General features: G+C 42.0%; 1 protein-coding gene across 15 annotated transcripts in view; it reads left to right on the forward strand.

Moving 5' to 3' along the window:
* LOC132210854 (utrophin-like) overlaps positions 1-14,509 on the forward strand; it is a 247,310-nt gene that overhangs the window by 138,631 nt on the left and 94,170 nt on the right. Inside the window, exon 1 of one of the 15 annotated variants that reach the window (XM_059653535.1) lies at positions 9,429-9,620. The exons of the other annotated variants lie outside the window; for them this stretch is intronic. Within the exon in view, the coding sequence (XP_059509518.1) occupies positions 9,581-9,620 (40 nt within the window). The 5' untranslated portion in view covers positions 9,429-9,580. Of the gene's footprint in view, positions 1-9,428; positions 9,621-14,509 lie in introns of those variants that run through there. 15 annotated transcript variants of the gene reach the window in all.

Genomic DNA, 14,509 nt, shown 5'->3' on the forward strand with positions numbered 1-14,509 from the left:
AATCCTTGGCACCTTCCAAACCTCCAACTACTCTCAAGGCCCTCACTTCACAACTTTGTTAAAAAGGCAACTTGATAGATGACAATATTCTTTCATAATTTTTTGAATGTTGCTGAAATTAAATGATCAGTTTGGATGAGCATTTAGGAGGTGTCTAAAATTATAGTGGGATCTTGAACAATTGGCCATTGGGCTGAGGGGTGACAGATGGAGTTTAATTTGGATAAATGCGAGGTATTGCATTTTGGTAAACCAAATAAGGGCAGGACTTTTGCAGTTAATAGAACTGTGGATGGAGTTGTAAAACTGAGAGACCAAAGGATTGATGTTACATAATCCTTTGCAAGTTGGACGAGGTGGTTAAGAAGGCATTTAACACGCTTGCCTTCATTGATCAGACCATTGAGTTCTCGGAGTTGGTAGGTGGTCACTTTTTGAGTATTGTTCCGATTGCCTTGCTATAGGAAGGATGTGATTAAATTGGAGAGGGTTCGGGAAACATAGCAGGATGTTGTTGGGACTGGAGAATTTGAGCTGTAATGATACGCTGGATAGGCTGTGACCTTTGTCACTAGAGCTTTAGGAGGTTGATGGGTGACATTATACAGGTTTATAAAATCATGAGGGGTACCGATAAGATGAATAGCAAAGGTCTTTTCTCTAGGGTAGGGGAGTTCAAAACTAGAGCACACATTTTTAAAATAAATGGAGAAAGATTTAAACGTGACCTGAAGGGCAACTTTTTTACACAGAGGGTAGTTCGCTTGTGGAATGAACTGCCAGAGGAATTGGTAGATGCAGGTACAGTTCTACTCCGTTGCTGTATGATTCTATGACTCTGGTGTCAATTGACAATATAGCTGTCCCCAGGTTGAAGTGCCTCATTAGTTCTAGGATTCCTGCCAACTCGATAATATGAAGCAGAAGGTGAGAACTTTGGAAACAGCTTCAGGTATAAATTGTTTGCTTAAAGTAAGAACTATGTATGTATATTTTGTGATGGCATCCAAGCATGCTCTTCTGTTAAAATCCTATTGGCAACATCGTTGCAAAACACAAAACACTACCTGTATTCTTGTTCTAAATGCCACCCTTTGATGCCATTTGGTGTTGAGATCGTGAACCAATCCCTTAATGAATTCCCTCCAATTGCATATTGCCTGAAATAGAAAGAAACAGGCCCAGGAGCCTGAGAAAGAGAAAATTAGAATGAACATGTTATTCTCCCTATTGCCAAGATATTCTCAGTTCCTGTGAAAAAGTGAATTTTTACAATTGCCTGAGTAGAAATTTATTCTGACCCATTGTATCAGTTCAGTAATCTTCAAAATAAACAATCATGAAGCTGCAATATTAGCAGGACCATTTAATAATATTTGGTCAGGCTTGCCTTGAAGAGATTGTGTTATCTATAAAATCAGGAGCGAGTTTATATGGTAACGAAATTACCTAATGGCCTGACCTTTAACAGTGCGCAGCTACCGACAGCACGTGACAGTATTGTTTATAAATATTTGTATTTTTTTGCTCCAAATACCAGCTTGTAGAATTTAGATTAAAGCAAGTATTATTTTGGAGTCTTTGAGCAAGTTATGTAGAAACTGCTGATTATTACAGAAATCATCAAAAAGGTGTAAATTGCTGGGAGGGAGAAGAGCTGTTACATTTATCAGTTGTCACGTTGACATATTCCATTGTAGTAGGTAAGTCCGTGTCTTCTGTGATTTATTTCTTGGAATTGCAAGTATTTATCTTTCAGAACTGCAAATGAAATTGCCACCAGCAATTTTTTTTTGGTGATCAACTTCGCCTCCATTATCCTGCATCACAATCAAATTCTAATATTTCTGAACTGAGGAATCATAGAATTTGACGGTATAGAAGGTGGCCATTTGTCCCAGCCTGTCTGTACTGGCTCCTGAAAGAGCTACCTTGCTTTGTCTCTGTTGGCCTCTAAATTCAGCACTTTCGAATATATATCTCAGGAAGGGTCACCGGACCTGAGATGTTAATTCCAATTTCTCTTCACAGATGCTGTCAGGCCTGTTGATCTTTTCTAGCAACTTTGTCAAGTAAAGAGATTTAGATTCTCCCTTACTGGAGATTGTCATTGCCTGACATTTTTTTGTAATGCATAATTCTTACCACTTGTCAGCCCTAGCCTGAACTTTGCCCAGGCCTTGCTGCATATGGACATGGACTGCAGTAATCAGTGCCTATACCCACTTCTGACTTTGTGAAGGAGTTACGTTCATTGATAAAGCAGCTGAAGCTGGTCAGACTGAGGAACTTTGCAGCGATGACCTGGTACTGAGCTGATTGATCTCCAGCAACCACAACCATCCTGCCTTTTGCTGTCTATATCTTCAAGACCATTTCCCACCTGATTCCCATGGACTTCAGTTTTCGGAAGGCTTCTTGATGTCAAGGTGAGTTACTTTTCTGTCAGCCTTGGAAAACCATTCTTTTGTCTGTGTTTGGACCAAAATTGTATGAAAGTTAGAAGCTACGTTGGCCCTGATGGATCCCAAAATGAGCAACAATGAGCCGGTTATTGCCCAGTTTCGGGCCCAGTTCTGAGGAACAGTCACTGGACCTGAAATGTTAGCTCTGATTAATTTCAGTCACACACAGTTAGAGAAACTACGCTGTTCCAATCATAACATTAATTTATATAACCAAGCGCAACTTGACTCGTACAATGAGTTAAAATTCTGGACTCGACCTCCAGTTACCCGGGCCATTCAGTACTAATCTCGGTCTTTTGACAGTGAACACTTTGTGGAGCTGTTTTATTAATTGTGTGGTGCTGTCATATGAACAGGAGCTGCCAGAGTTCGGCTTCTAATTAGCTCTTGTGTAATACAGATGATTTCAGTCAAGTTTTCATTATGTTCAAGGAGATATAGTGAGTTGACTGACTTTTATGAAGAGCTGTGCAATTTTTACAGCCATGTGTGTTTCTGCTGAAAGCAATATCTTTTGATGAATTGCATTGCATGTGTCAAAAATGTGAAAAGATTTAGTTCAGCACACAGTGTGATTCTGAGTTGAGTGGCTTAAAAATATTTACAGATTTGTGACCAACATGCTCAGTGAATTCTTTGTCCAGGGAAAGCTTTATAAATCTCAGTATTCGTAACATAATCTCAACTATGTAATTTATACCCATATTCCTGGGTTATGCTCTATCTTTCATTCAAATTACTTTATAATCCATTACATGGATAATTCAAGATAACAAAGTGTGAAGCTGGATGAGCAGAGCAGGCCAAGCAGCATCTCAGGAGCACAAAAGCTGACGTTTCGGGCCCAGACCCTTCATCAGAGAGGGGGATGGGGTGAGGGTTCTGAAATAAATAGGGAGAGAGGGGGAGGCGGACTGAAGATGGAGAGAAAAGATGATAGGTGGAGAGGAGAGTATAGGTGGGGAGGTAGGGAGGGGGTAGGTCAGTTCAGAGAAGACGGAGAGGTCGAGAAGGCGGGATGAGGGAGTAGGTCGGAAATGGAGGTGCTGCTTGATGTGGGAGGAAGGGATGGGTGAGAGGAAGAACGGGTTAGGGAAGCGGAGACAAGTTGGGCTGGTTTTGGGATGCACTGTGGAGAGGGGAAGAACTGGGCTGGTTTTGGGATGCATTGGGAGAAGGGGAGATTTTGAAGCTTGCGAAGTCCACATTGATACCATTGGGCAGCAGGGTTCCCAAGCGGAATATGAGTTGCTGTTCCTGCAACCTTCAGGTGGCATCATTGTGGCACTGCAGGAGGCCCATGATGGACATGTCATCTAAAGAATGGGAGGGGGAGTGGAAATGGTTTGCGAATGGGAGGTGCAGTTGTTTATTGCGAACCGAGCGGAGGTGTTCTGCAAAGCGGTCCCCAAGCCTCCGCTTGGTTCCCCAATGTAGAGGAAGCCACACCGGGTACAATGGATACAGTATACCACATCGGCAGATGTGCAGGTGAACATCTGCTAAATATGGAAGGTCATCTTGGGGCCTGGGATGGGGGTGAGGGAGGAGGTATGGGGGCAAGTGTAGCACTTCGTGCGGTTGCAGGGGAAGGTGCCGGGTGTGGTGGGGTTGGAGGGACTGTGGAGCGGACAAGGGAGTCACGGAGAGAGAGGTCTCTCCAGAAGGCAGACAAGGGTGGGGATGGAAAAATGGCTTGGGTGCTGGGGTCGGATTGTAGATGGCGGAAGTGTCGGAGGATGCTGCGTTGTATCCGGAGGTTGGTGGGGTGGTGTGTGAGAACGAGGGGGATCCTCTTGTGGCGGGGGCGGGGTGTGAGGGACGTGTTGCAGGAAATGCAGGCGACGCGGTCAAGGGCGTTCTCGACAACTGCGGGGGGAACGTTGCGGTCCTTGAAGAACGTGCACATCTGGGGTGTGCGGGAGTGGAATGCCTCATCCTGGGAGCAGATGCGGCGGAGGTGGAGGAATTGGGAATAGGGGATAGAATTTTTGCAGGAGGGTGGGTGGGAGGAGGTGTATTGTAGGGAGCTGTGGGAGTCGGTGGGCTTGAAATGGACATCAGTTTCTAGCTGGTTACCTGAGATGGAGACTGAGAGGTCCAGCAAGGTGAGGGATGTGTTGGAGATGGCCCAGGTGAACTTGAGGTTGGGGTGGAAGGTGTTGGTGAAGTGGATGAACTGTTCGAGCTGCTCTGGGGAGCAAGTGGCGGCGCCGATACAATCATCAATGTAACAGAGGAAGAGGTGGGGTTTGGGGCCTGTGTAGGTGCGGACGAGGGACTGTTCCATGTCACCTACAAAGAGGCAGGCATAGCTTGAGCCCATGCGGGTACCCATGGCCACCTCCTTTGTCTGTACGAAGTCGGAGGAATCGAAAGAGAAGTTGTTGAGGGTGGGGACGAGTTTGGCTAGGCGGATGAGGCTGTCGGTGGAGGGGGACTGGTCAGGCCTGCGGGACAGGAAGAAGTAGAGGGTTTTGAGGCCATCTGCATGCGGAATACAGGTGTGTAGGGACTGGACGTCCATGGTGAAAATGAGGTGTTGGGGGCCAGGGGATTGGAAGTTCTGGAGGAGGAGGAGGGCGTGGGTGGTGTCACGGACGTAGGTGGGGAGTTCCTGGACCAAGGGGGAGAAAATGGAGTCCAGATAGGTGTAGATGAGTTCGGTGGGGCAGGAACAGGCTGAGACAATGGGTCGACCCAGGCAGGCAGGCTTCTGGATTTTGGGCAGGGCAGGCAGGTTTTTAACACAGCACAGGAGATTTGTTGAAACAGTATCTAATGGTAATTAGATTAAATCCTTTTCTTTATTCACTGCTCACTTTGGGAGTCATTCTGAGCTATTTCCCAGAAATGGTCATGTTAGGCAATCGAATTTGAATTTCTCAGCCAATATCTTTAACCAAAGTTATTGATATTATGAACTACCTATTATGCTTATGAATTGGTTATTGTCTCATAGAGGCCTCTAGCTCAGGAAAGGAACCTTTGGCACTGTGCCTGTGAAAAACAGCCACCTAACTATTCTAATTCCATTTTACGGCATTTGTACCATTTGCCTTGTATGCCTTGGCATAGCAAGTATCCCCTTTTATTTCGTAAATCTTACGAGGGTTTCTGCCTCAGCCACCCTTACTGGCAGTGAGTTCCAGATTCCTACACCCTCTTGGTAAAAACATTTTTCCTCTCATCCCTTCTGAATCTCTTGCCCCTTACCTTAAATCTACGTGACCAGTCATTGATCCCTGCACCAAAGCGAAAAGTTTCTTTCTGTTTATGCCTCTCATAATTTTATACATTTCAATCATATTCTCCCTTCATCTGTTCTGTTGTATGGAAAACAACTTTAGACTGTTCATTCTTCCTTCATTTCAAAAACTCTTCACCTTGGACAGCACCTGATAAATCTCCCCTGCACCTTCTCCAGTGCAGTGACATCCCCACCAACCCTTCACCGTGGATTCCAGACCTGTGCCCATTACGCTAGCTGTGTCCTAAACAATGTTTTGCATAGTTCCAGCATAACCACCCTACTCTTAAACTCAATGCCTTAGTTAGTAAAGGTAAGTGTCCCTTATGCCTTCTTCATTACTTTATCTACCCGACCTGATACCTTAAGGGACTGGTGTACATGTATATCAAAATCCCTGGGATCCTCAGTGCTTCCACCTTTCATCATATATTCCTATTCCTTATTTGTCCTGCTGAAGTGCATTCTCTCACGTGTATCCAGATTGAATTCCATTTGCTGCTGATTAGCCTATCTATATTCTCCTGTAATCTAAAGCTAACCTCCTCATGAATGACTACTCCACCAATTTTTGCACCATCTGCAAACTAACTGATCCGCCTTGCTATGTAGATATCTAAATCGTTTATAAATAACACAAACAGCAATAAGTCCAACATTGATCCCTGCGCTGAACACAGAATTCCAATCACCAAAACACCAAGCAATCATCAACCTCTGTGCTTTGACATTCGACCAATTCTGGATCCGAGTAGCCAAATTTCGTCAGATCCCTTGGGCTATTCACTATTAGTCTCCCATGTGGGACATTGACAAAAGCCTTGCTGAAGTCCAAGTAGATTATGTCAAATGTAATCCCCTCTTGTACACACCTGGTTACTTCTTCAAAAAATGCAATCAAGTTATTCAGACATGGCCTCCCCTCAATAAAACCGTGACTGCCCTGCCTTTCCAAGTGTGGATTGATTCTGTCCCACAGAATTGCTTCCAGTAGTTTCCTCACCTGAGGTGAGACTTACTATTGTGTATCTTTATTTCAATATACAATTTTTATTCACTTTTGCGATATGGACATCACTGCCTGTCTTGAGTTGCCCTTGAGAAAGTGGTGGTGAGTTGCTTTCTTAACCCGCTGCATGCCATGTGATATAGCTACTCTCGCGATGACATTAGGGAGGGAATTCCAGGATTTTGACTTGTTTTAAGCATTTATATGTACTTTATCATGAAATGCTGACAAGGTCGACAAGGAAATATAAGGATTCAAAAAGATTTATGGTCCTCATGAAGAAATAGTTAGGACTGGGAGACAGACCCTCAATAATTTGCCCAGAACTGCGTGCTGTGTGTTTGTTGTCGGCCTTTTTCTAAAGCAGTTGATTCAAACAGTCTGATTGTAAAATTCTTTCCTGTACAAATGTTTGCTTTAAAATAAATAGAAGTAAAGAGAAGAATCCGTCTAGAATTAGATTTGATTTGTGTGTGGCTTTGAGAGTGATCTTGTCATGAGTATGCTGTGAGATTACCCCAGAGACTCTGATATGCTAAAGTAATAGACTTTTGGAGACTGGCAACAACTGTTCTGCTTCTGTGCCACCACAAAAAATCACATCTGTCTTGTTTAGAAATACTTGGAGGCATCCTGTTGCTGTGCATCTGATTTGAAAACTGTAACATGCAAAAACATACTCTTAGTATTACCCTGAAAGATTCAACATAAAGTAATTTAACAGATTTCTTCTATTGTCTAGAATATCTTCTGAAATATTTGGTTTGAAAATGGGTAAGTCACAAAATTGTATCAGTGATAATGGGAACTGCAGATGCTGCAGAATCCGAGAGTGTGGAGCTGGATGGACACCGAAGGCCAAGCAGCATTTTGACACATCCAGCATTGCCGAAGTGATTACCCACTGCAGTTTAGACACAACTTTATGAGCAGGCTTGTCATGAAAGACCAATTTAATCATCTAATAAGCTGTATGTTCTGGCTGAAATACTAAAACATGATGAAAATCTTTGCAATTAGACAACTGTTTTACATTTTGCATTATGCATAGAAACGGACAAACAAGAGGGTTGTGTTCTGAGGAGGGGTCACCCGACCCAAAACGTGAACTCTGATTTTTGTTCACAGATGCTGCCAGACCTGCTGAGCTTTGCCAGCAAGTTCTGTTTTTGGTGTCATCTGATTTTCTGATTTTGTTTTGTCATGTTGATTCTTTAGAGCACATGTTTTTGAAGTTGAGCCTTCCCTCAGAAACGTCTCATTTGTTTTCACCAGCCATTTGCTGTGTTTGCCAGCAGCAAAGCCAAAATTTCTTTAATTTATTTCTTGTGAAGCATGCCTTCAGCAACCTGAGTTTACCTTATGGGTATGCTGCGCTTTTCCTCCAGGCTTGGTATTTTTCCCTGTATCCGAGTGCAGTTATCAAGTGCATTCTCATGAGAGCAGTTTAATCATGGCTTTTCTTACTTTGAATTTGCTGTTGTTTTGGGTGTATAGTTTGGCAGTCTGTCGTTTGGTTGTTGCTCTGCTTTGGTTGGAAGGTTAATCTGATTATCTATAGCTGCTGTATTTGAGTTAGTATTTCTTTACCATTGAATCCATTGTACTTCTGAAATTTGACACAAATAGAATATAATTTCACTTTGTGACTTTGCTGTTAACACAGTAAATGGAGGAAAGTATTGGCCAGACAATGCTGAGAGGATGTGGAGAATCTACAAACAATTGTAATAAGGGTTACGAATGTGATAACTCTCGCTGGCGTATGCCAGTTGAATTTCTTGTGTTAAATTGCTAGATTATATTTTGGGGGTATAATTCTGAAAATAATATCTTGCTGTATGGAAAACAATATCCTTGAACACTGGTAGGTCAGCTGGAAGGCAAAGAAACACTGGGATTCCTGAAAGTAGAAGGAGAGAGAAAAATCAAAGCATTAATGAACCTGGTCCAAAGTCCATAATTGCCAGTGATACATCAGAGAATTTGTTGGTTACCTGGCTGCTGATGCACTAAAGCAGTAACACATAATAATGAAGTAACAAAAAACCATTCAAAAATGAGAGGGCATTGAAATAACTGACAGCATTGAATCTGCTCCTGTTGTGATGAAAGTGCCTTATTGATTTGTAACAAAATAGTTCCAGGGCTACATTGTATCAACTCAACTAGGCAGTGCAGTGATCTGTAGTATGAGGTAGAGAAGCACAGTGGAACTGATGGGCACAGATCTCTGAACTCTCAGCCTGTAGCAAAGATGGTAATAAATCTGAGGGACTTTTACATGAACACATTAATTTACAGATCATTGGGAGTGGTCTGGTATTTTGCTGTGGTCTTCCTTGCCCTGGGGACTGAAGTCCCATTTGATGTCACTGTTTGGTTATATGTTTACAATAGACTCCCTTCGAGGATTGGTTTTCTTACCTTTGCGCAGAAAGTCCTTTTTAAAAATTTCTTATGTGACGATCGGTCAGTTATTTTTGACTTCCAAATTGCCAGCGGTTTAGACCAACTGTTTGATTCAGACGGACCCCAAAATTGGGTACGTTAAAGGAAAAACAGCTGGGCTGTTGGAAGAAGCGAGAACTAGCAAAGTCTTTGACTGAACTTTAGGGTGAGAACTGCCTGGGACGAAGAAAGCACAATGGAAGATGGCTGAAAGCCGCAAAAGACTGCTGAGCACCCTGGATCTGGGTATCTTTGGACGAGTTCTTTTGAATTGATGGATGTGTGAAACTGCTAATATGTAAACCACAATCTGATGGATTTAGTGTGTAAGAGAAACATGAGGACAGGTTAAAACAGGAGGTAATCTTCTTGAAGATGTAAAACTGCAGCACAACAGCAGTAATGGGACAACCTATTGCAGAAAGATGTCGGCTGTGTCAAGGTGAGACATAATGATGAATGGCCTGAACTTCAGCTTGCAGGAGTTGCTAAGAAAAATTGAACAGGTATAGTAAGAAAAACATGATTTTATCTAATGGCCTAATATTTAGTTCTTCATTCCATGTTATTCACTTTGCGTTTAATTTCTGTTGATGCAGTGGTTAATACCACAGCACACATTCTCTTACATACTTCAATGTGTTGTTGATCCGTTTCTAAGCAGGTTGAAAACTGTGTTAGTGCCACGCATAATGGAATTTTATGAACATACAACAGCAGTAAAAGTCAAAGTACATTTATGTTAAGTTTATAGAGAACTACAAAGTGTGTTCAAATGTTGGGAAAAGTCAGTGGAATAGTTGATTTGTGTTTTAGTTAATTACCAGAGATGCCTGTCACAATTTACAGAGAGCATATCCTGCTGTGGAGTGCCATGTCTTTGTTTAAATTGAGAAATTAAACATGTAATGATTCTCTTATATATTCGAACAGCTGAAAGTAAATACAGTGGTCATTCTTAAATAGACTCTGCTTTAAACCCCATAAACCTATCCAGCTTTTAATTGAGGAGGATAGTTATTCACCAGTTTTAAATACATTGATCGAATACATGTGTGTTCCATTTATCATTGTTCTAATTGTTTTGAAGTAGTATTTACTGTGGAGAAATGCAAGAAACCTGTTCTGGCCATGGTTTCCAGCTAAACAATTGGGGCCACAATTTATGGGAGTTTTCTCAATTTTCTGGAACTTAGTAGCAATTGACCATCGACTGCATGAATTATTCATATGCCTGAGAGTTTGTAATTAGTTTTGCTGACCTTTTACTGTGGCCTAATTTCCACTGCTAATTTAGTGAAAGAAATCCATATAGTATGGATTAACAAGAGTGCCTTATTCACAGCATTGTAAAGTTGGACCAGAGAGTGGATGATGCTTATACGAGCATCCATTTGCTGTCAGGTACCTGGATTGATTGAACTGACATTTCATTTCCTGACCTCCTGCCCTTGGCCTCTCTATGGCAACAATTTTTGAATTAGTAGAATAAGGTCTTGTTATCATGTTAAAAAGGGGAATTGTCAAAGAGGATGTTTTTGGCTTTTATTGCAGTTTCAGGATAAACGAAAAAGATGCTGAATTAATTTTTGAGTGAAATTTGTACCCAAAGGCAGAATGACTGTGAAGTGGGGTTGTATCTGTCTGCAAGAACCAAGCATGTTGTTTTTATGGAATTAACAAATTGATGCATAAACATGGGGGAGGAGTAAGGTGTTACATATCATGGTTATTAGCTGATTAAAGCCTGAGTTCTTGTGCAGGGGTTGTTTCCTTCATGTAGATGCCTGTTGAGCGAGAGAGAGATTTTGTTTATTTGAATTTAATGTCTCTGGAGTTTAACACACTGTGAAAAGCATTTGTGTTGCATTTGCATTGCATTTCATACAGTTTTCACAGTGTGCGAACCATGGCACAGAGCAAAGCAGTAGATCAAATGTATGACTGAATATTACGTTCAAGGTAGAGCTCAGTTCATGCAGCAGTCATAGAATCCTTAGTGTGGAAGCAGACCATTTGCTCCATCGAGTCCACGCCGAACCTCCAAAGAGCAGCCTATCCAGATTTATCCCCCTACATTATGCCTGTCATCCTGCACATCCCACAGCTAATCCACCTTACCTGCATGCCTTAGGACTGTGGGACGAAACCGCAGCACTCAGAGGAAACCCACGCAGACATGGGGAGAACGTGCAAACTCCACACAGACGGCTGCCGAAGTGGGGAATCGAACCCAGGTCCCTGGCGCTGTGAGGCAGCACAACTAACCACTTATCCACGGCACTGCCCACTCAATATTTGGGAAATAAGGGTTGAAGACTAATTGTGTGTTTAAAAATAACCTAATTCTGGCTGAGTAGCTTCTTAAAAGTGCAGTGTTTTTGATAGTAGCAGACCGTTGCTTTAGCTAGCCATTCCTTCCAAGCCTTTCATCAGTTTCTGTTTGATTCTGGAACCAAGAGCCTCCTCTATCTGTTTTCTTTCATTTCGTTCTTCCAATCATTGATGTGTGGATTGCTTTAAGGCAAGTTTTAAGCTCATTATCTGCAGATGCTTGATCCTGAGCAATTTTCTTGACAATCTTATTTTTAACCAGCAGTAGTTTGCTATTCCCTTTCACTTTTAGGGACAGACTGAGGAGGCAGATTCCAGATCTACCTCAGTTGGAATGGGAATCGTGTCCATGCAGTTGGCATTATTCTTGAGGGAATTTGCCCAACCCAATAAATCTCTGATATTTATTTTCCATTAAGGGTCCCTCATGAATCTTTTTCAGAGACATTAAAGCCTCACAACCAGAAATTGCTCCGACAAATCAGCACTTCTTAGAAAAAAGAGAGATAACAAGGTGTAGAGGTGATGAACACAGCAGACCAAGCAGCATCAGAGGAGCAGGAGGGTTGATGTTTTGGGCCTAGACCATTCTTCTGATTGGTTTCGGCCTGAAACATGAGCTTTTCTGCTCCTCTGATGCTGCTTGTCCTGCTGTGTTCATCCAGCTGTACACCTTGTCATCTCAGATTCTCCAGCATCTGCAGTTCCTACTGTCTCTGAAACTCATTGTAAGAATCAACCTTGATTTCTTGCTTTGGGATCCATCCATTAATTCACATCTTTCCTGTAAGATGGAATGAGGAACGAAATACTTTATACCAGATGCAAAATCTAGTGTGGCAGACGAAATTCAGCATGTGTCGTGAGAACTGACACAGAAACAAGGTAGAATAAATGTTATAATTTAAATGGCTGCACAGAAATAAAGACACACATACTCAACAGTTCTCATACACCGACTCGAAAGTCTCTGTAGGTGGCAGGGTTAGACTATTAGAAGCACAGTCTGTAGCAAGTTCCATTAAGGAATTTATTTACACAAAGCTGAAAAAAGTGTAGAGTTGTAGAGAAGGGAAAATGGAGTGGGGCGAATTGTGGATAATGCTTGCAGGGAACCAAAGTGACAAAGTGAATTGCTTCCTCTCAAGATTTAAGAACCTTGATATAGCCTTGCAAATCCATGTGCAACTTCAATATCTTAAATATAAAGTCACATTTTTACTTAAACATTTTCTCTAGTCACCACTGCAAATATTGAATCGGTGATTTTTAATGGCACTTCAGTCAAAGCCCAAATCGATCTTAGAAATAGGAGTAAGCCATTTATCCCTTGACCCTGCTGAATTTTTCAGTGTTATGGCTGATCTGATTGGGCCTTAACTCCACTTTCCTGCCTGCCTTCCGTAGCCCTCAACTCCAGAACTCTAAAATCTGTGAGGCAACCTGGAATTAGTCAGGAACCTGGCCTCCACTGCGAGCTGGGCCAGAGAATTCCAAACTGATGACTGAGAACATTTTCTTTTCATCCTATTTTACATAGGAGACCCCTTAATTTTAAACAGTATGCCTAGTCCTGGAATCCTTTCGGCATCTACCCCGTTAAGACCTCTCAGAATCTTGGGTTTCAAAAAGACCAGTTCTTATTCTTCTAATCGCCAATGAGTTAAGGCCTAACTTGCTCAGGCTTTCCACGTAGTCAAGTCCTCACCCTAAGAATCAACATAAAGAATGTTCTTTTGAACTGCTTCCAATATAAACATATCCTGAAGGAAGGAGGTCAAAACTATACCCTGCTGTATATTGGGGCAGCTAGAATTCCCACCTTTTTTCAGTTCCCCTTGTAATAGAGGCCAGTGTTCCCTGATCTTTCTAATTGTTTCTTAACATTTTGCGACAAATTATGTAGCACCTAGGTATTACTTGTGTGTGTTTGTTACATTGTGTCTTCACAGGACCCTTGTGGTGCAGTGATAGTGTCCCTGTCTTTAGACCAACAAGTTTAAGTTTCACCTGCTCCAGAGGTGTGTAACAGGTTGATTAGAAAATGTCTATATTGTCTTTTCATCCGGTCAGTGTGAGGACTACCAATATCTAGAACTGGGTCTGATGCCATTTCGCCAAAACCTCTGCCTTGTTATTTCAAATTCTTTTGGTTTGTTGCATGTATGCAGAAGTCTGAAAGTAATAATGCTGCCACTTTTTCACCTTACTCCTAATTGTGGTGGTGTCTTGTTTGCCCTTCTTGATAGATATTTGGAGAAAGCTTGTTGTTTTTTATATTTTCTGCCAAATGACTCTCATGTCTCCTCTTTGTGTTGACTTGATTTTATAGTGCCACCCATGGTGGTTCCTGCCTGTGCCTTTCAGAGTGTTGTAGGGATTTTCTTGCTTCCATTCTTGTGTGACCACTTTTCCACACATTCTGTTTTATTTTCTTCTCTGAGCGTAACCTGACGGCATAGAGTTTTACATGGCTATCAATGTTCGGATTGCTGTCCTGACTCTGGCCGCCTTTGGGTCTTGCAAGCGTAGGCTGATTGAGCGTGAGCACAAGCCTATTGTGAATGGCTGAAAGAACATGTTTAATTTGATCAGCTACTTGTTAGCAGACATTTTGTTTCACATGGCATTAGATGTGATTCTGTGATTGGGGCATTGCTTACCAAAGAATCCGAAGTGTGTGTCAGTAGCTGCACTAAAAAACAATTTAATTGGTTAATCTTGTAATGTATCTTATTCGTTCGAGCTAGATGCGACCTAGTTACATTCACAGGTGCTTTCTCCTGAACCAAGTGATTTGTCCAATTTCTGCACTTTTTTAAAATTACCCAATAGCGCGGTAACACTTGGACTAGTTAGAGTCACCTTGTCAATCGATCAGCCCTTTTCTTCTGTGCTATAAATTATGATCCTTTGAAACTTAGCATTCTTGCATTTGTCCTGATGAGTGCAAAGTGGAAAGCTGTGGCAAATTGTGTCTGTTTTTGGCAGTATTCT

Source organism: Stegostoma tigrinum, chromosome 21 (assembly GCF_030684315.1).
Source record: "Stegostoma tigrinum isolate sSteTig4 chromosome 21, sSteTig4.hap1, whole genome shotgun sequence".
NCBI classification, from domain to species: Eukaryota; Metazoa; Chordata; class Chondrichthyes; order Orectolobiformes; family Stegostomatidae; genus Stegostoma; species Stegostoma tigrinum.